This window comes from Thalassophryne amazonica, chromosome 14 (genome assembly GCF_902500255.1).
Source record: "Thalassophryne amazonica chromosome 14, fThaAma1.1, whole genome shotgun sequence".
NCBI lineage: Eukaryota > Metazoa > Chordata > Actinopteri > Batrachoidiformes > Batrachoididae > Thalassophryne > Thalassophryne amazonica.
The window spans coordinates 95,189,101-95,210,688 of NC_047116.1; the positions used below are offsets into that span (position 1 = coordinate 95,189,101).

At 43.4% G+C, this 21,588-nt stretch overlaps 2 protein-coding genes across 2 annotated transcripts in view; both read left to right on the forward strand.

Annotated features, from left to right (window-relative positions):
* The window catches only part of LOC117524336 (solute carrier family 35 member F5-like), a 51,277-nt gene extending 50,335 nt beyond the window's left edge, over positions 1 to 942 (forward strand). Inside the window, 1 exon segment of the mRNA XM_034186096.1 lies at positions 314 to 942. The gene's annotated coding sequence lies outside the window, so the exon portion shown is untranslated.
* A 10,922-nt stretch (positions 943 to 11,864) lies between these two features.
* Positions 11,865 to 21,588, forward strand: part of gpr39 (G protein-coupled receptor 39) — a 37,111-nt gene continuing 27,387 nt past the window's right edge. Inside the window, exon 1 of the mRNA XM_034186874.1 lies at positions 11,865 to 12,958. Coding sequence (XP_034042765.1) covers positions 12,091 to 12,958 — 868 coding nt within the window. The 5' untranslated portion in view covers positions 11,865 to 12,090. The remainder of the gene's footprint in view (positions 12,959 to 21,588) is intronic.

The following is a 21,588-nucleotide window of genomic DNA, read 5'->3' on the forward strand; positions in this document are numbered from 1 at the left end:
AGGAGGACGGTCATTGTGTAAATATGTTAGATAAAAAGCTTGGGCGATTCTATGGTAACGGAATTACAATCGTAGCACATTTTTAATGGGGAGCTAAAATATGGCCAGATTTTCCCATCGTCATAATTCCGTTACCATAGAATCACGTGCTTAAAGTTTGCATTTCAGTAAAGTTGTCGTTAGAGGTGGACTCGGGTTGTTCCGTTTGACCTGCTGAATTTGACCATAGTTTGGGTTTTGATTTGTCTCAAGTTTATTGCAGTGTAATTCCACACATAATTGTCTCACCGTGTCCTCTCCCCCGTTTCCCAAGGTGGTGACTGAGGATCGGGATTATTTCACAGTCTGCTAACTGTCAGAGACGTTGAACTATGCCGGTGCCTCCAGTTAAATGTTTATTCTCAGCCGTTTCTGCCGCTGCTCATCAGCAAACACAGACGGAGGTTTTTTACTGAGGAGGATCTTTAAGCTACAGAGGACATGCACATTACGTCGGTCCAAACGCTGTGGTACTGACGATGCTAATAACGGTGCAGCAGCAGCACTCTGGCTTCCAGGTGTTCTTCCTGTGGACTCATGAAGGAAGACCGCTGGGCTGACGTCGTCTTTGTCCATAATCCCTTTTTGCTGTTTTGCAGGTGTGACTGAGAATTTCTGATGATGAAAATTTAAAACACTTAATCTTAAATTGAGTCTTCACTTCTTCTTCTGGGGCTCAGGTGGTAGTGTGGGTCGGGGATCAAACTCTGATTACTTTCCTGCATGTCCAACAAAGCCCAGACACTCTCTCTGCTCAGGTTGTCACTTTGCATCATGCTGGTAAGTCTGTCTGTCTGTCTCTCTGTCTGTCTGTCTCTTTCTTTCTCTCTCTCTCTCTCTCTCTCTCTCTCTCTCTCTCTCTCTCTCACTCTGTCTGTCTCTCTCTCACTCTCTGTCTCTCTCTCTCTCTCTGTCTGTCTCTCTCTCTGTCTCTCTCTCTCTCTCTCTGTCTCTCTCTCTCTCACTCTGTCTGTCTCACTCTGTCTGTCTCTCTCACTCTGTCTCTCTCACTCTCACTGTCTGTCTGTCTCTCTCACTCTGTCTCTCTCTCTCTGTCTCTCTCACTCTGTCTCTCTCACTCTCTCTGTCTCTCTCTCTCTCACTCACTCTGTCTCTCTCTCTCTCTCTCTCTCTCTCACTCTGTCTGTCTCTCTCTCACTCTCTGTCTCTCTCTCACTCTGTCTGTCTCTCTCTCTGTCTCTCTCACTCTCTGTATCTCTCTCTCTCACTCTGTCTGTCTCTCTCTCTCTCTCTGTCTCTCTCACTCTCTCTGTCTCTCTCACTCTCTCTGTCTCTCTCTCTCTCTCTCTCTCTCTCACTCTGTCTGTCTCTCTCACTCTCTCTGTCTCTCTCTCTCTCTCTCTCACTCTGTCTGTCTCTCTCTCACTCTCTGTCTCTCTCTCACTCTGTCTGTCTCTCTCTCTCTCTCTGTCTCTCTCACTCTCTGTCTCTCTCTCTCTCACTCTGTCTCTCTCTCACTCACTCTGTCTGTCTCTCTCTCTGTCTGTCTCACTCTGTCTCTCTCTCACTCTGTCTGTCTCTCACTCTGTCTGTCTGTCTCTCTCTCTGTCTGTCTCACTCTGTCTCTCTCTCACTCTCTGTCTCTCTCTCACTCTGTCTGTCTCTCTCTCTCTCTCTGTCTCTCTCACTCTCTGTCTCTCTCACTCTCTGTCTCTCTCTCACTCACTCTGTCTGTCTCTCTCTCTGTCTGTCTCACTCTGTCTCTCTCTCACTCTGTCTGTCTCTCACTCTCACTCTGTCTGTCTGTCTCTCTCTCTGTCTGTCTCACTCTGTCTCTCTCTCACTCTCTGTCTCTCTCTCACTCTGTCTGTCTCTCTCTCTCTCTCTGTCTCTCTCACTCTCTGTCTCTCTCTCTCTCACTCTCTGTCTCTCTCTCACTCACTCTGTCTGTCTCTCTCTCTGTCTGTCTCACTCTGTCTCTCTCTCACTCTGTCTGTCTCTCACTCTCACTCTGTCTGTCTGTCTCTCTCTCTCTCTCTGTGGGTAAAAGTGTCTCGTCCTCAGATGGGTGCAGCTGCCTTTGAATGACTGTTTTTCCAGACATGTTTAAATAATAAAGTCACAGCCGTGGGGTGACACTGACGTGCGTCCTTGAGGTCTGTTGATGTGATGTCACCTTTTATAAAGTCGGTGTCTGGGGGTGGGGGTCCCTTCTGGAGTCTTGGCAACATTTTAGAGGGCTGATTGACATTTTGTAATAACTAAACGGTGTTGCTTATTTCATGATTAAAAAAAAACAAAGTAAATACAGCCAGGCTCATAAGTATTTGGACTGTAATACAGTTATTGTAATTTTGCCTCCGTACACTATGACAATGACATTCAAATGAAACAATAACCTTGTAGTGTCGACTCTCAGCTTTAATTCAAGAAGTTTATCAAAAATATCACATTAGCCATAAAGGAGTTAGAGCTGTTTGTACACACAGTCACTCCATTATCAGTGGCCATAAGTCACCAGATGAACACGGGAGCCCAGAGTTTTAATAAAAGTAGTGTTTGCTGCCCCTCTCTCCACCTCCCCCCGCCACCATTTTTATTGGTATGTCAACACAAAATCTGTTCCAACAAAAGTGAATATGTTAGCCATCTTTTCTTTATTCCATAACAATAATAATTAATAATAATGATCATTTCTTTGTAAGTGTACTTGCCATGATAATACCACACAAACACAGCTGCAAATGATCATACAATGTTAAAATGATCATAAAACACAATTACTCATACTTTAAGTTGCACTTTAATTAATGTGGTTGTTGAGGTCCTGCGACTTTTACTCTTGTGCGACTTGTATACCAAAAAAAAAAAAAAAAATCACATGTAAATAGAACCCAGTTTTCATATAGATTATCATTAAAGTTGAATTTCGTCACACATTTAATTTATTTCTGAATATTTATCAGGGTTTCACAATTTTGAATGCTTTTATGATGCATTTAATGTGCCTAAAACATTTGCACAGTACTGTATAATAAAAACATGGGTATATAAAATGTATATATCATTCAGACATACTGTGTGGTAAATCTTTCTGGAGTAGGCAAGTCTCAAAAAATGAGTGGCCATGACAGAGGAGGGCTGGTGAGGGAAGCCACCAAATCACCCACAGAACTTTGAAGGTGTCGTAGGCATCTCTGGCTGTGACTCTCCACACTTTCTTCACATCTTTATTTCCTGTTAACTCTATTGTGGCGGTGTCCAGAGGCAAAATTACAAAGAGTGTGACAGTCCAAATACTTACGGACCAGACTGTTTATGACAACGTGTTGTGTTTTGTTGTTTTTTCTTCTGCTGGACTTAGACGTGTGTCTCAGTGGTGGCTTCCTGACAGGCAGCTTTGTTAAAGACAAAAGCTCCTTTTTTGAGCCGTGTTTTTGTTTTGTCCCGTCTCGCTGTCTTTGCTGGATTCTGGAGACAAACTGTGACAAACGTGTGGATGTTGAGAGCAACATTCATGAACTGACACTAAGGCCTATGTGCTTAAAAAAAGAAAAAGATTTGTTTCTTTAATGTCTGTCTGCTTGAATAATCTGATTCCATTTGAAAATGCATAAATACTCGCCGACACATTCTCAAAGTGTTCGCTCTTATTTCAGGTGACCACTAAAGAGTCTGATACTCTGATACTGTGTATTTTATTGATCATTTTACATCATTTCTGTATTCATTATAAATGTTGTAAACTTACTGCACCTCTCGTTTATGTGTAACTCTGATCTGCACATCAATTGGAATTATTTTTAAATGATCAATTAATGTTTAACCCTTAAACCCACATTTTCTTTTAGCTTGTTAATCGTCCAAATGTCCATGTCCAAATGTTTGGACTGATTACGTGGAGGAACTATTAACTCGGTTTGAATCAACTAGCTGACCGATGTAATCTTCACCAGCCCACACTCATTGTTGATCTCTTACTTTTTCCAGTCTTTCACATTTTCTCTCATTTTTGGACATATACACATGACGTCCGCTTTATTGTTGTTTTTTATTATTATTTTTTTTAATTATTGGTACTTTTTTGTATATGCTCTGAAGATGTTTTGTTTGTTGTCTTGCTCAGGTACTTTGTGTGCTGTTTGCTTTTAAGTGCGGTAAGAGTTAATTTAAGGCCAATTATATTACTTTCCATTGTCTTGATTATTAGAATTTTCATTTTTTAAATTTGGCTTTCATGAATACACTGAACTATTAAATACGTGTTTTAACAGCTCTTTAATGGTGTTTTATTCTGCTGGAGTCGTAATGATTAGTTACACTATGTAACAAATTTTTATTTTAGTTTTGTTCCTGGGTACACAGTGGGTTTTCCTAACCTGTTATGCCTTAAATAAATAGAAAATAACTGTTACTCCACAGAAACTTTGCTTCTGTGATCAGGACAATGATATTTTGAAATTTGTCTGTTTTCAAGAATATTCTCGATTCGCCTTTGCTACTACTGAGTAGTCTTCTAGAATATTCTTGAAGTGCTAGAAGTGTCCAGAATTTTCCAGAAGTTTCCAGAATTATCTAGAAATTTCAAGAAACTTTTAGAACTTTCTAGAACGTTAGAAAAAATAAAATCAAAGTTTGTGCTGAATGTAGTCATTTTTCCATAGACTTTAGACATAAGCAGTTGAAATATAACACTTACGTAGAAGCCAGGAACAAAAATTGTGTTACATAGTGTTATAGGTCGGGAACGTGCTGTTTTCCCAAATTTATCAGGTTGTTGTAATTGTTGTGTTTCCCACAGAAAACCTTCCTGAATGTGTTACAAACACATTTTCCGTCCTTAATAGGAATTATGTTGCCAACTGGCGCTAACAGAGGATGGTTACAGTGTCGGCTTCACAGCTTCAGCTTTTGTTGTAGATTAAATTCAAATTCTTGGAAAAATGTAGAGGTTATTTTGAGCCTAATATATTGAAATTGGTCAAATATTCAGTGATAAACAGTGAGTGAGCATCTTTACCATGACACAAGACATGCGGCATTTCTGATCTGTTGCGTTTTGTTCCACGCTGTGGGTTTGCACTTTATTGTCACCAGTGGCTTTTGGAGCTCTTCTGAACTTTTCATCAGTGTGTGTCATATTCAGCCAGATGTCTAAATTATTTCATTTAAACCATTTACAAAATTGTGTTTATATTTCACTGCACGTTTCCTGTTGTGTCAAACCACGTCGCTGCTTCATCCCCTTGTTGCCACATGCAGTCATGCGACTGTGAATTGAAATTGGTAAATTTACACACTGGTTTGGCAGTTTTGCATAATGAGCGCCCCAAAATCTGGACATATTACAAAACAGTGGCATTGCAGCCTATTAGACTTTTACATAAGTCGCCCTGAAATGGCAAAGTTACATGAAAACGTGTTTAATTTGGCCTCTAGAAACATCCTGGCTTTTCACACCAACTTTAAGCTCTGGTATGAACTTCATCTCATTGAAAGTCAAACTTGAACATGATGTGGATGATAAATCTGCAATGATGTCATAATTAGTGTTAATGATCTTCACCGAGTCCATCACATGATCAACGGGCTACTTGATAGTCCTCCTATAGTTGTATAGTTTGATTTTATTTTCAGTTTTTATGCAGAAAAACTAGTTTGTGATAGATGCCCCTGTAGATGAAAATGATAACGAAGCCCGTCCATTCAGATGGGAGACGAATGCACCCCCAGTTTGACACACGATCAAGTAGGATTAACGTGGCACCCACCAATTAGCAAATTAACTTTTGTTTTAGAGGTTTATGTACAATAAGCACATCATTTTGTTGCACCGTACACTGTAACTCACAGTTTTATAAACCATGACAAATGTTTCCATTTTTGAGTGTTTCTATAAGATATGGCAACATTAAAGCTGTGCAGCCTTTCAAATTTCACAAACCTGTCAAAGTTTAGTTTGTACTGAAATCCAGTCATTATAATGTCGGTTTATTTTTGAAACTTGTTGCAAAATTACAGTTTTTTTTTATTTTCCTTGTAATGCCATTTGCAGGAGGAAGCACGTGCGCATGCATGAGATTTAGAACTGACCAGAAAACTCCTTTGACCTCTCATGGTGCACATTCCCGGGGTGTGCACGCTAACGTCCGTAAGATGTCTTGTAAGTCACTTCAGCGGTATTATCGTTTTTAGATTTCACTAACTTTTACCAAATATAAGAAGCATATTAGATTCATATAGAAATAAGCTCTTTTAGAGTGTTTTCGACCATCTTGGTTAATTTTGTTTGAGTGAGCAGCCAGCCGACGTCATGCTGCCTTTCTCTACTCTGATTGGTTGTCACCGTGTGCTCCTCAGCATCCTTTGCACAAGTTGGGGAGCCTTCACACACAGTAGTGTTCAGAATAATAGTAGTGCTATGTGACTAAAAAGATTAATCCATGTTTTGAGTATATTTCTTATTGTTACATGGGAAACAAGGTACCAGTAGATTCAGTAGATTCTCACAAATCCAACAAGACCAAGCATTCATGATATGCACACTCTTAAGGCTATGAAATTGGGCTATTAGTAAAAAAAAAAGTAGAAAAGGGGGTGTTCACAATAATAGTAGTGTGGCATTCAGTCAGTGAGTTTGTCAGTTTTGTGGAACAAACAGGTGTGAATCAGGTGTCCCCTATTTAAGGATGAAGCCAGCACCTGTTGAACATGCTTTTCTCTTTCTCTGAAAGCCTGAGGAAAATGGGACGTTCAAGACATTGTTCAGAAGAACAGCGTAGTTTGATTAAAACGTTGATTGGAGAGGGGAAAACTTATACGCAGGTGCAAAAAATTATAGGCTGTTCATCTACGATGATCTCCAATGCTTTAAAATGGACAAAAAAAAAAAAAAAAACACGTGGAAGAAAACGGAAAACAACCATCAAAATGGATAGAAGAATAACCAGAATGGCAAAGGCTCATCCATTGATCAGCTCCAGGATGATCAAAGACAGTCTGGAGTTACCTGTAAGTGCTGTGACAGTGAGAAGACGCCTGTGTGAAGCTAATTTATTTGCAAGAATCCCCCGCAAAGTCCCTCTGTTAAATAAAAGACATGTGCAGAAGAGGTTACAATTTGCCAAAGAACACATCAACTGGCCTAAAGAGAAATGGAGGAATATTTTGTGGACTGATGAGAGTAAAATTGTTCTTTTTGGGTCCAAGGGCCACAGAGAGTTTGAGAGACGACCCCCAAACTCTGAATTCAAGTCACAGTTCACAGTGAAGACAGTGAAGCATGGTGGTGCAAGCATCACGATATGGGCATGTTTCTCCTACTATGGTGTTGGGCCTATATATCGCATACCAGGTATCATGGATCAGTTTGGATATGTCAAAATACTTGAAGAGGTCATGTTGCTTTATGCTGAAGAGGACATGCCCTTGAAATGGGTGTTTCAACAAGACAATGACCCCAAGCACACTAGTAAACCAGCAAAATCTTGGTTCCAAACCAACAAAATTAATGCCTCGCAGATGTGAAGAAATCATGAAAAACTGTGGTTATACAACTAAATACTAGTTTAGTGATTCACAGGATTGCTAAAAAAGCAGTTTGAACATAATAGTTTTGAGTTTGTAGTGTCAACAGCAGATGCTACTATTACTGTGAACACCCCCTTTTTCTGCATTTTTTTTACTAATAGCCCAATTTCATAGTCTTAAGAGTGTGCATATCATGAATGCTTGGTCTTGTTGGATTTGTGAGAATCTACTGAATCGACTGGTACCTTGTTTCCCATGTAACAATATACTGTTACGGTTACTTTTTTACTTTTTTTAGACCAAGCAGAGGGAAAACAATATGGAATCACTCAATTCTGAGTGATTCTGAGTAATTCCAACACATCACTAGTATTTTGTTGCACCACCTCTGGCTTTTATAACAGCTTGCAGCCTCTGAGGCATGGACTTAATGAGTGACAAACAGTACTCTTCATCAATCTGGCTCCAACTTTCTCTGATTGCTGTTGCCAGATCAGCTTTGCAGGTTGGAGCCTTGTCATGGACCATTTTCTTCAACTTCCACCAAAGATTTTCAATTGGATTAAGATCCGGACTATTTGCAGGCCATGACATTGACCCTGTGTGTCTTTTTGCAAGGAATGTTTTCACAGTTTTTGCTCTATGGCAAGATGCATTATCATCTTGAAAAATGATTTCATCATCCCCAAACATCCTTTCAATTGATGGGATAAGAAAAGTGTCCAAAATATCAATGTAAACTTGTGCATTTATTGATGATGTAATGACAGCCATCTCCCCAGTGCCTTTACCTGACATGCAGCCCCATATCATCAATGACTGTGGAAATTTACATGTTCTCTTCAGACAGTCATCTTTATAAATCTCATTGGAATGGCACCAAACAAAAGTTCCAGCATCATCACCTTGCCCAATGCAGATTCGAGATTCATCACTGAATATGACTTTCATCCAGTCATCCACAGTCCACGACTGCTTTTCCTTAGCCCATTGTAACCTTGTTTTTTTCTGTTTAGGTGTTAATGATGCCTTTCGTTTAGCTTTTCTGTATGTAAATCCCATTTCCTTTAGGCGGTTTCTTACAGTTCAGTCACAGACGTTGACTCCAGTTTCCTCCCATTCGTTCCTCATTTGTTTTGTTGTGCATTTTCGATTTTTGAGACATATTGCTTTAGGTTTTCTGTCTTGACGCTTTGATGTCTTCCTTGGTCTACCAGTATGTTTGCCTTTAACAACCTTCCCATGTTGTTTGTATTTGGTCCAGAGTTTAGACACAGCTGACTGTGAACAGCCAACATCTTTTGCAACATTGCGTGATGATTTACCCTCTTTTAAGAGTTTGATAATCCTCTCCTTTGTTTCAATTGACATCTCTCGTGTTGGAGCCATGATTCATGTCAGTCCACTTGGTGCAACAGCTCTCCAAGGTGTGATCACTCCTTTTTAGATGCAGACTAACGAGCAGATCTGATTTGATGCAGGTGTTAGTTTTGGGGATGAAAATTTACAGGGTGATTCCATAATTTATTCCTCAGAATTGAGTGAGTCCATATTTTTTTTTCTCTCCTTGGTCTAAAAGTGTAACCGGTACTGACTGCCACAATTTTTTTTTCCTGATTTCTTATAGCCAGAAAGTTGCCATTTGAAATGACTTTAGTTTTGTGTCATGTCTGTGATCTGCTTTTTTTCTACAAAATTAAACAACTGAATGAACATCCTCCGAGGCCGGTGATTCCATAATTTTTGCCAGGGGTTGTACATTGGCAATCAAATGTGCTTGTGTTTAAGGTGATATCACATTGTCTTTTACTAGTCCCTAGAGGCAACTATTTTTGGTTTCAAATCTGTGCAAATGCAGTCCCAGAAAATTCCGAATGTGACAAACAAGAAACAGGTGTTGTAAACAAGTCAATGCTGCTAAAAATACAAACTTGTAGAAACAAAGATACTATTCTGACATGGTTTTGCACATAAGACTGACATAGCATGTTTCAAGTACACAGATACCGGTATATGTCAGAAGGTGGGGGGGGGGGCATACCATATTCTGCCCCCCCTGGTTGAAAAGCTGTGTGTGTGGGGAGGGGGGGGCATGTCCCCCCTATCCCCCACCAAATTGCGCCCATGGTGCTGCTGTCTGATACGCCGGCAAACATGAACGTCTCATGACAAAAAAACTGGATCTTGGGATGGAGAGGGAGGCGCAGAGTACTGTGAACATGGTCACTGTGGTTATGTTCGTCCCCCTCTGAAAGTATTTAGGCTCATATCCCTTCTTACATCAAGCACATGAAGCCTCCAACTCAGTTTCTTTTTTTTGCTGTTTTTCCAGGTTTATTAGGTAGTTATCAGGTAAACGCATATTTAGAAGTACCTTAGCATACACTAGTAGAGTTCCACCTTAGATTTGGAATGTATAATAGAAGATATACCTTACTGAATTTTCATAGATCATAAAGAATCTTAGATTTTGTGATACAAGCACCACATTTGGCACAGTGGTACTGAATAGGTAAAAAATAAATAAATAAATAAAAAAGCCATTAGCCACTTCAGTTTTCAAGATGGCGTCTGAAAAAAAAAAAAAAAAAAAAAAAATATATATATATATATATATATATTTACACAGTCTTGGTTTATTTCAATGTTGTACCTATTAAATATGGTACTGTGGACTAGGGGGATTGAAATTAACTCCAGGCAATTTTTTTTATGCATTTTAGATTGTATATGTTTTTAATAAGTATACGTGTGCTTCAGAAAACATGATAATGTTTTGGGGTGTCAGGGTTTAGCAGTACAAGTCGTACTTTTGTTTTTAAAGTCATCCATGTCCTTTGGATGGACACTAGTCCTCACTGTGTATCTAACTCTTACCTATGGCTCCAGGTTATTCTTTATAGTTCATTTTTAATTTCACTTTTGGGTTAATAGCTTTTTTCTTGGTCCACACACTTTCCAGTTGTGATGACGCAGTGCTCTCTTGATTTTGAGACGTCGTATGAAGTAGCCTGTATAAACTCGACGTAACACTTCCTACCGGTCTGTTGTCCAGACAGGTTCTACATCTTCCTTCACATTTCTTGATATTTCTTCATGCCTAAAGGATCCAGAGGAGGTGGTGCATGCAGTTAAACTGCTGATGTTGGCCAGCAGAGGGCGATGGAGCAGTAATGGCGTGCTAGCGTGGAAGCTGAGCTCAACCTTTGCTGGCATTTTGCATGAACATCGAAGATTTTAAGCATGCTGAAAATTTTTCCGGGACCACGATGAACATCAGTGTTAACTGACTGACGTCAACTTAACTCCTGCAGAGTCTGACGGACCTCAGTGTTGGTCAACGCTAAGCAACTTTTCGCTCTCCATCGACAAACACCGGGCTTATCATCGGAGTGTGAAGGAGCCTTTAAGTATAAGTCTCTCCCCCCCCCCAAAAAGGAAAAAGTGATCATTTGCAGAGGTTTGGCCACATTCTATACTTGGAGCCAAATGTAAAGGTTAAAGGTTAGCTGTGCTCAGCCCTGGAAATGCTGCAGACAGTCTAACTGACTTAACACACGTGTGATAAAGTGGAATCTGTGCGCTCAGTGAAAACTGAGTTTGAAAGTTTTTACCACAGATGTATGTAATCGCACGTCCAGAACTGTTAGACTGTCTGCCACAAAACATGTTAAACTTTAGCTCTTGACTTTCATAGGATGTACAAACTCAGCTTTCTGCATGTGCTGGAGTGTCCAGAGACATCTCTCACACCTCCTTAAAATAAATAAATAAAATAATAAGTACACTATCTTTTGCAGGCCTGGAAAATACGTCCGTCTCCCTGTTGCAGCTACGCCTGGATTATATCAGTGCATCCCACTTCATTTCAACTACATTCCCATTTTTAAGAGCAAAAGTAATGACCCGCTCCCCGTTTCCAGGGTGCTGTAATGTGACTGTGCACCTGCAGCGTTTACGACGAGCGTCATTTTCAGGTTCTGTGAGCGTGACATATTTTCAGCATTATCTCTGAAATGATCTCCAAGCAAAACTCATTAACCTTCAGCCTGTGAGCCTCATATAGTTTGATTTATTGTCAAACTCGGGGAATCCCCAAGTTACAACCACATGTGGCTGCACTTCTGAACTCACTGCAGTTAAATGATACTTCAGCATGAAAGTGCAACACATTTAAAACCCTATAAGAAGACGGGAAGTCGGGCTGAGAAGGCGGCGCCTTCCGTCTCATTGTTTAATGTTTAACTGTCCGTCCCACACACGGGGGAGGAGGACATTTGTGCAAACTGAGTGTTGGCAGCACTTGGAGTGGGACATGCGTGGACTCTCCGTGACTCAGGAACAAGTCAACATGGACCAGGCTTTCCCCACTATACAGATTTTGGACTGAAGACACTCAGGAATAAGAATCTTATAATCTGGATTATCAATGTTTATCATCCCGCTGTGATTTAATTCCTGAGATGAACTCTTTGAAGAAGCAGGGACAGTTTCAGACAGAGAAACCTGTTATCTTGGAGTGCGTCTCACCCCGGGATCTTGGCTCTCACTCGGTCACTAATGACAGCGACTACACCCAGCCGAACTGATAAGCAACGGGAACAAATCAGTACCTGGAAAATCTCAGCTCACCACTTGGTCGCCATGTCCGGGGAAGCAGAGACACCTGAGGAGAAAGACTGGAGTCAACTTGAACCCAACTATCCTCTTAAAATCTTCCTGACAGTCTTGTACAGCCTCATCTTGGTTACGGGTATTGTGGGTAACTCGGTAACCATCAGAGTGACACAGGTGCTGCTGCGTAATGGCTACCTGCAGAAGAATGTGACTGACCACATGGTGAGCCTGGCGTGCTCCGACCTCCTGGTGCTCCTCATCGGCATGCCGGTGGAACTCTACAGTGCCATATGGTTCCCGTTCACATCCGCATCTGGCAACGCTGCTTGTAAGATATACAACTTTCTCTTTGAGGCATGCAGCTACGCTACCATCCTTAACGTAGCTACACTTAGCTTCGAACGCTATGTGGCCATCTGCCACCCGTTTCGCTTCAAAGCCTTTGCTGAAAAACGCACATCTGCCCTCATCACATTTGCTTGGCTCGTGTCCGTGCTTGTGGCGCTGCCATTGCTGACGGCCACAGGAACTGAGGGCCACATTCCACTTCTAGCAAGCACACCTGTCCAGAATCTGACCTTCTGCACAAACCTGAGAGACCACTGGGTGATGTACAGGGTCAGCATCTTTCTGGCTTTCATCGTCTACATGATAGTGCTGATCTGTGTGGCTTTCATGTGCCGGGCTATGGTCTTGGTCCTGAGGAAATCCTTAGGTTCCGTGGATGGAGGAGTCAGCGGAATTCAAAAAGCAGCCAAACATGAAAATTCAAAGGTCAAGAGTGCCAGGAAGCAAACCATCCTTTTTCTTGGTAGGTACTTGTAACTCCTACACTATTGAAGTATATATATATATATATATTTCAAGTGTTCTTTGTTTTTTTTTGTTTGTTTTTTTTATAAAATCCTTCTCCATACCACTTCATCATGAAGCTGTATAACTGGTGATACAAAACTCAAAATTTGCCCTATGCACAATTTCTCCAATCACAGCCACAGAAGTCTATAGGTTCTTCAGGGTTGTCAGATTTATTCCTGAAAACCCAAGCAGCCCTGTTGGGAATCAACTGGAGACGTCTCATGTTTTATGTGGAACACCAGATGATAAAACATTATGGTAACCAGTTCTGGAGGACAAAAAAGCAACATCAAGTGTCAGAGACAGTGGTGGCGCCAAGGGAAGGGGGGGGGACTTGGGGGGGCTTAAGCCCCCCCAATAATAAGCCAAGCTCCCCCCTCAGCCCCCCCAATAATTCTGCCAATAATGTGAATAGCGACTGACATATTTGTGGATCTCAACTGCAGTTTTGCGCTGAGAATGTCTCAATATTGTGTAACTGATCAAAGTGATGAATGTGTGTGTTCGGTGATCCACCAATGCTGAATCACCCTTCACAAACAGAATTTTCAGTTTTGCAAGTAAACATTTATTTATTAAAACCCACACACAAGTTACAAATCATAAATTTGTGTTTGTGGATCACAAAGCACGTGATTCTAAGGGATGTGTGTGTGCATTGATACCACATTTTAGAGGAGCATGGGTAACTAAAACATATACCTTGGTATTTATAAAGCAATTTACTATATATTGTTCATTTTGACGACATTTTGTGGAGCCCCTCCAACTTTTACCCCAGCCCCCCCTCAGCCCTCCCAACAAAAATTTCCTGGCGCCGCCACTGGTCAGAGAGTCCACCATAAACAGGAGAGGTCTGATCTTTACAATCCATAAATGATAACAGGCCGTCTTCATCATCTCTCCACTATCAGGGTGATTAAACTTCACAACTCAAGTTCAATTGCTGCCTTAAAAACACAAGTAAATTCAACTTCAAGAAAAGCCGGCTAACATTTTACTTAAACTTTCACTACAATCAATAACACCAGCGCCAGTGTTTACTGATCACAACAATAAAACACAGTCATATCAGTTTTCTCTGAGTTCTAAAGTAGAAAACTGGAAGACATCCAGTGTTTCATTTGCACCAGACAAAACTCCATAAAACCTCCCAAAAAAACCCTTGAAACTCAGCTGAAAACACCAAACATTTAATATAAATGAAAAGAAACAAGAAAGGAAATATGTTTTACACTTGTTTGAACATGTACTTCCTAAAAATGAACACATACTTCTACTTTAAACACAGCCTGTTTTGATTAGACACGGCGTATTGACTCAAACACATGAGAGATCTTTTTGTTTCCACACAGCTGATAAGGTTGATCACCATTTGGAAACTGAAGCTTTAGTCAGGCTGACTATGTTCTGCTGGAATTCTGTGGAGATTTGCACAACTGTACTATACTATCATCAGACAATGGATGATTTCTTCACTGAGTGAAGGGAGCAGCTCCAGCAGGTCTGTTTTTAAGGGTTAAATGAACTTAATAAATGGCTTTCAACTAAAGGTGACAAATAAAAAATAGTCGACTAGTCAGATGTTAGCAAGTCATAGTCGACTATTACGACTAGTCGTCCCATCTCTAGTAAAAATGGCCTCTTAAAATGGAAACTTATCAACATCTCGGCTTTGCTGACCCTAAATCAGTAAATATTGGGGTGGCATAGTGATTCTAACATTTACTTTTACTTCTCTTTCATTGCAGACAGGCTGAAACAAAGATATGTCATGTTTTGTGTGGTCAGCTTCATTTAATTTGTTAATGACAAACATTACAAAAATGGTGAAACACTAAAGCATTCACCTGTAATGTTGCTTTCATTCTCACAACACTGAAAAGATGATGAAGCGTTTCAGGTGTTATTTTGTCCAATTCTTTCTGCTAACACAGCTTAAGGTGTGCAATAGTACGGGGTCATTGCCACCGCTGGATTGTTTGTTTCAAATTTATCCCCACATTGTCTGTTAGAGACAGTCCAGGGGCCTCATGTACACGTGCGTGGATTTCCTACTGAGACATGGTGCACACCAAAACCCAAAAACTGGCATGAGCACAAAAATGATCCAGCTGTTTCAAAGTGTGTGTACACATGGATCCAACCATGTTCCATATGTACATCCCAATGAACGTGGAATTGAGCACACATGTACACTCACCAAGCTTCTCCCTTTCCACGCCCCTGTTTAAATATGCAAATCCATGTAAATAGGTCCTTGGAACTTGGAATCCCCTTCCGTCAGATCAAAATCAAATCAAATCAATTTTATTTATATAGCGCCAAATCACAACAAACAGTTGCCCCAAGGCGCCTTATATTGTAAGGCAGGCCATACAATAATTACGGAAAAACCCCAATGGTCAAAACGACCCCCTGTGAGCAAGCACTTGGCGACAGGGGGAAGGAAAAACTCCCTTTTAACAGGAAGAAACCTCTAGCAGAACCAGGCTCAGGGAGGGGCAGTCTTCTGCTGGGACTGGTTGGGGCTGAGGGAGAGAACCAGGAAAAAGACATGCTGTGGAGGGGAGCAGAGATCGATCACTAATGATTAAATGCAGAGTGGTGCATACAGAGCAAAAAGAGAAAGAAACACTCAGTGCATCATGGGAACCCCCCAGCAGTCTAAGTCTATAGCAGCATAACTAAGGGATGGTTCAGGGTCACCTGATCCAGCCCTAACTATAAGCTTTAGCAAAAAGGAAAGTTTTAAGCCTAATCTTAAAAGTAGAGAGGGTGTCTGTCTCCCTGATCTGAATTGGGAGCTGGTTCCACAGGAGAGGAGCCTGAAAGCTGAAGGCTCTGCCTCCCATTCTACTCTTACAAACCCTAGGAACTACAAGTAAGCCTGCAGTCTGAGAGCGAAGCACTCTATTGGGGTGATATGGTACTATGAGGTCCCTAAGATAAGATGGGACCTGATTATTCAAAACCTTATAAGTAAGAAGAAGAATTTTAAATTCTATTCTAGAATTAACAGGAAGCCAATGAAGAGAGGCCAATATGGGTGAGATATGCTCTCTTCTTCTAGTCCCTGTTAGCACTCTAGCTGCAGCATTTTGAATTAACTGAAGGTCAGTCAGCATTAACACAGGAAAGAAATTATACTGAGGATGAGCTACAGATGACTGGAAATGACATGGAGACATGCAGGGATTGTTTATTTGGTACCCTGTCAAACAGAATAAACATGAAACTGGAAAAATGTCAGTGAGAGCGTGTGTGTGAGGTCGTAAACACTGTGAGCTCAGAGCAGCACACACATATTGAAGTTAAAAGAAATGAGGTGTGTCATAGCTGACAGTGTGACATTCACAACTTTAGCAGGCATTTATTGATGAATACTGAACTCAGGGAGACAATCTGGGGCCTGATAAGAAGCTCTGCAGCTCTAGTTTCACCATTAAGAAAAAGAAAACACAATAATAAATAATAATAACAAAACAATATTTGAATGTGCACATGCCAGAATGTGCCCGCGCTGTTTTTCGGTCTGAACAGTTACACAAATAAAGTATTTACTCACCAACAGCCACCCGTCGTACACTGTGCCAGCCTCTAGTCCGTTACCAACCCAACCCAATGCATTTGTGCAACACATATGAGTTGAACACTGATGAAATGAAAATGTTTCCTATGAACAAATACAAATTCATCATGTGATGGCACCTTAACAGCAATATGTGTGCAGTCAACAGCTCTGATTACATTCGGGAAACCGGCTCTCGCTTCAAATTGTGCTTTAATGTTGGAATGTGATGTACCTGGATGACATTCGGATGATTCTGTTCCACACAGCTGGCATGGCTCGGCTCAAGGTTGCCTGGCACACTCCTGACCGATTGGCCAGCTTCTGCTGGAATGCCCCTGATGCCAGGAAGCCCAGTGTGGGCAGCACCTGTGTGGGCACAGAAAACCCCTGGCTCCTCACTGTATTGTGCTCTGGGCCGGCTGCAGTTCTGCACACAACTCCAATAACAGTGGCTTTGGTCAACAAAATTGGCTTATGAGCCAATAATCATCATTTTCAAGTAAATCCTTGCATTCCCTGAATACACGCTCATGTCAGATTGCACCATTTGTAAGGTCCTCCAATAACGCTAACACAGCCACTGTTAGTGCTGTTTTACGCATCACTTTGTTTTTATATCCATCCATATAACTGTAAACTCGTGGGTGTGTTAATTGTTCATCAGTGTGTCTCTGATGTGCACATCACTCTGATGACTTCATGTTTTCACTCTATTAACGGTTCCCAGCATCACCTCTACATGTCGGCGGAGGACCAACAGCTGTAGAAGCGTGCGGACGCCAGCTACGATTTTAGTGTGACGCAGTGCACATTTCCATGGTCATTTCACTTTTGATACATCTGAACATTAGCACGGAGATGGACGGACGCCATGTTTTTGTGTGTACGTGACCTTTGAACATCAGGCCGCTGGACCGCAACAGGCCAGTACAGTATCTGTACGCTCTGCTTCAGCAGCCAGCATTTGTCATGTGTACAGAATGTGATGTGGACACACTCATACTTATTCCTGCTGGTCACATTCTGAAAGGAAGAGCCATTTGGTCGACCTCCATACAAACAGAGTGGTCAAAAATACTATGCACATGAACTACACACCTTAAGATGATGTTATTTTAAACCTTGAAAGCATTTTCAGGTGGTAACATGTTTATTTGTCTCTCTGTTTGGATTTGACACTGTGAGACTCCATTATAGTGTTGGAGCTTCCAAAGTCCTCAGGACAGCTATGGATCAGTCACAATGAGAGTGAGAGAGACTGACACTGATAATCAGCCTCGAGGGGTTTTACATCCTGTAGCTGAAAAACAAACTGACGGTCACTTGTTCTTTACTGTATATCTTTAAAACAATGGTGACAGATTGATGCCTTTAAGTCCAAAAGACAAACAGAGATCAGATGGCACCAAATCGATTTGATCAGTGCTCACCGCAGGCTTTCTTCTTCTTCTTCTTTTTTAAATAAATAAGTAAATAAATGATGAAAACACACATGATAAAGGGACCAGAAGGAGAATTATTCATCCCAAAACACTATGTAATCAGATTTTTTTTTTTTGTATTGTCACAGTATGTGTAACAGTTTGAACTTTCTGTCTGTCATCACTGATGATGATGATGATGATGATATATGTGAAGATGAAGATGCTACCAGTGATGTCCTGAGTAAGGCATGTTTCTTTTCTGGCTTTCTGACAGATAACTCCACTTCATGATTGCTTAAGTTTTATATTTTGCCAATGTCCTGACTCTCGTCAAAATGAACTCAGACCCGTTGAGTTGAGCTACACTGGGGCTACTGTGGGGGGGGGGGGGGGGGGGGGGGGCACTTGAGAGGATCATTCCGATAACAGTGTCGCTGCACTTTCCTGCATTGACTGTCACAGAATTTAAAGGGGCGCTCACACAGTTTGGGGGCCAGGTTGGGGCCCCAAGCAGTTGATTGTTTTTGCTCGCCTTGTTGCAATGGGCCTGGTCCAATTTTACCGTTTACAAGGTCCTCTAACATCACTAACACAGCCACTGTTTACACATGTTTTTATATCCACCCATATAACTACAAACTCGTGGGTGTGTTAGTTGTTCATCAGTGTGTCTCTGATGTTCCTCATCGCTCTGATGACTTCATGTTTTCACACTATTAATGGTTCCTAGCATCACCTCTACGTGTCAGCAGAGGAACAATAGCTGTAGAAACGTGCAAATGGCAGCCAGGATACGGTCATTTCACTTTACATACCTCTGAACGTTAGCGTGGAGGTGGACGTACGGCACGTTTTTGTGTGTACGCAGCCTTTGAACATGAGGCCTCTGGTGTTTCCCGTCTTGCTGTATGGATTCTAACCAGTGATCTAAGGTGACAACATCTTTGGTACTAGGTGTCTTCGAAGTATCCTTGAGTACCGCCGGAATGACTTTGTGTTAAACAAGCGGTTACTAAGGGCCCTGTCCCACTGGTGTTTAGGAGGATTTGCACATGAAATGAGGAGACAAAAGCTGAGTGTCCACAACAAAGGTGGGCGGAAATGACAAATGTCCCGAGGTGGATCAGCGAATACATGAGGAAGAAAAACGGATATAACAGGGAACAGAAGCGAAGGCGACCGCGGACCACAGCGGCCGTGATGCACTCGCTTCATCCGTGCCCACTCTGTCTGCATGCGTGACATACCATTTGTGACCGTGACGTGCCCGTGCTGGGCACGCGTCATATCTGTTTTGCACGCTGTCCCGGTCCGCCGCCAAGCCGCGCCAACCCGTCGGTTGCGGATATCAGCGGATGACAGGGGATATGCGGCGCGTTGGTTGTGTATGTCCTGCGTATGTCTTCATTATGTGTTCAGGCAGTGATGCAGATCTCATCTGCAGCAGGATTTTTGAGCAGCTCAAAAATCCTGCTGCGGACATGTGTGCCTCTACGGATGATTACGGACGTGTTCGGATGGTAGCCGACTCATACAGGAATGTTACACGGTTATTGTGGTTGTTTGGCGGATGTGGTGTTGGGAAAGTGTAGGAACACGGACCCACAACAGGGGGCGCAAATGAACGGACAATGGAGTAAATCAAATAACAACGCTTTACTGTTGTGAATGTGCACAACGAATACAACCAATCACAGAAATGGACAACAGTCAATTCACAAAAGTGTCGTGTGGGCAGGCTCGAAGATAGGAGACGCCTCTCCAAGGTAAGACCGGTACCACATGGCTTCCTCCGCCACAGGACCCCGGGAATACTGGAGCCGCCAAGTCCCGAACTCCCAGGTGGCCACTGCCTCCGCGTGTCGGACCTGGTACTGCTGGCGAGGAAACAAAGTACAGTCAGATGGGGGCGCGTTTGCACCCAGGACTCCGAACAGCAGGAAAGTTACCTCCACCTCTCGTTGGAACAGTAATCCAAATAACTAGCTCAATCCAAAAAGATACACTCTGTTAGCGTCAATACGTTACCTCTCCGGTAAAAACAATATCTCGGCAATGAGGTGGAGATGCCGTCCTGCTGATATACCCCACTGATGATTGCCGTCAGCTGTCTCAGGTGATGGGTGACAGCTGTCACCGAGGCTGCTCCCGTGAGGCGGCGGCGCCCTCTGGTGCCTGGAGCCCGCACTCCAGGCAGGGCGCCCTCTGGTGGTGGTGGGCCAGCAGTACCTCCTCTTCAGCGGCCCACACAACAGGACCCCCCCCTCAACGGGCGCCTCCTGGCGCCCGACCGGGCTTGTCCGGGTGGCGACGGTAGAAGTCGGCCAGGAGGGCCGGGTCCAGGATGAAGCTCCTCTTCACCCAGGAGCGTTCTTCAGGGCTGTACCCCTCCCAGTCCACCAGATATTGAAAGCCCCGGCCCATCCGTCGGACGTCCAACAACCGGCGCACTGTCCAAGCCGGCTCGCCATCGATGATCCGGGCAGGAGGTGGCGCCGGACCGGGTGTACAGAGGGGCGAGGTGTGATGGGGCTTGATTTTTGACACATGGAATACTGGATGGATCCGCAGTGAGGCTGGAAGCCGAAGCCTCACTGTGGCGGGATTGATGACCTTGAGAATCTTAAACGGACCTATGTACCTGTCTTGCAGTTTTGGGGAGGCCACTTGCAGTGGAATGTCCTTGGTGGACAACCACACTTCCTGCCCGGGGCGATACGTAGGGGCCGGGGTCCGCCGCCGGTCTGCATGGGTCTTCGCCCTCATCCGGGCCCTCAACAAAGCAGAACGGGCGGCACGCCACACCCGACGGCACTTCCGCAGGTGGGCCTGGACCGAGGGCACACCGACCTCTCCCTCAACCACCGGGAATAATGGGGGCTGATACCCCAAACACACCTCAAAGGGGGAGAGGCCGGTGGCTGATGACACTTGACTGTTGTGGGCGTACTCGATCCAGGCCAGATGAGTACTCCAGGCCGCCGGGTGCGCGGCTGTCACACAACGTAGCGTTTGCTCCATTTCTTGATTGGCCCGCTCTGCTTGCCCGTTGGTCTGGGGGTGATACCCGGATGAGAGACTGACCGTGGCCCCCAGTTCCTGGCAAAAGCTCCTCCAGACATGCGAGGAGAACTGGGGGCCGCGATCGGAGACGAGGTCTGATGGTATTCCATGCAGGCGGACGACGTGGTGGACCAGGAGGTCCGCTGTCTCCTGGGCCGTTGGGAGCTTCGGGAGGGCCACGAAGTGGGCCGCCTTGGAGAATCGGTCCACTATCGTGAGGATGACGGTGTTTCCCTGGGACGGCGGGAGGCCCGTGACAAAATCCAGGCCGATGTGGGACCAGGGGCGATGAGGCACGGGCAGCGGCTGTAGCAGTCCCGGAGCCTTGCGATGGTCGGCCTTGCCCCTGGCGCAGGTGGTACAGGCCTGGATATAGTCCCGGACGTCGGCCTCCAGGGACGCCCACCAGAAGCGCTGCCGGACAACTGCCACGGTTCTTCGCACCCCTGGATGACAGGAGAGCTTAGAGCCGTGACAGAAGTCCAGGACTGCAGCCCTTGCCTCTGGTGGGACGTAAAGTCT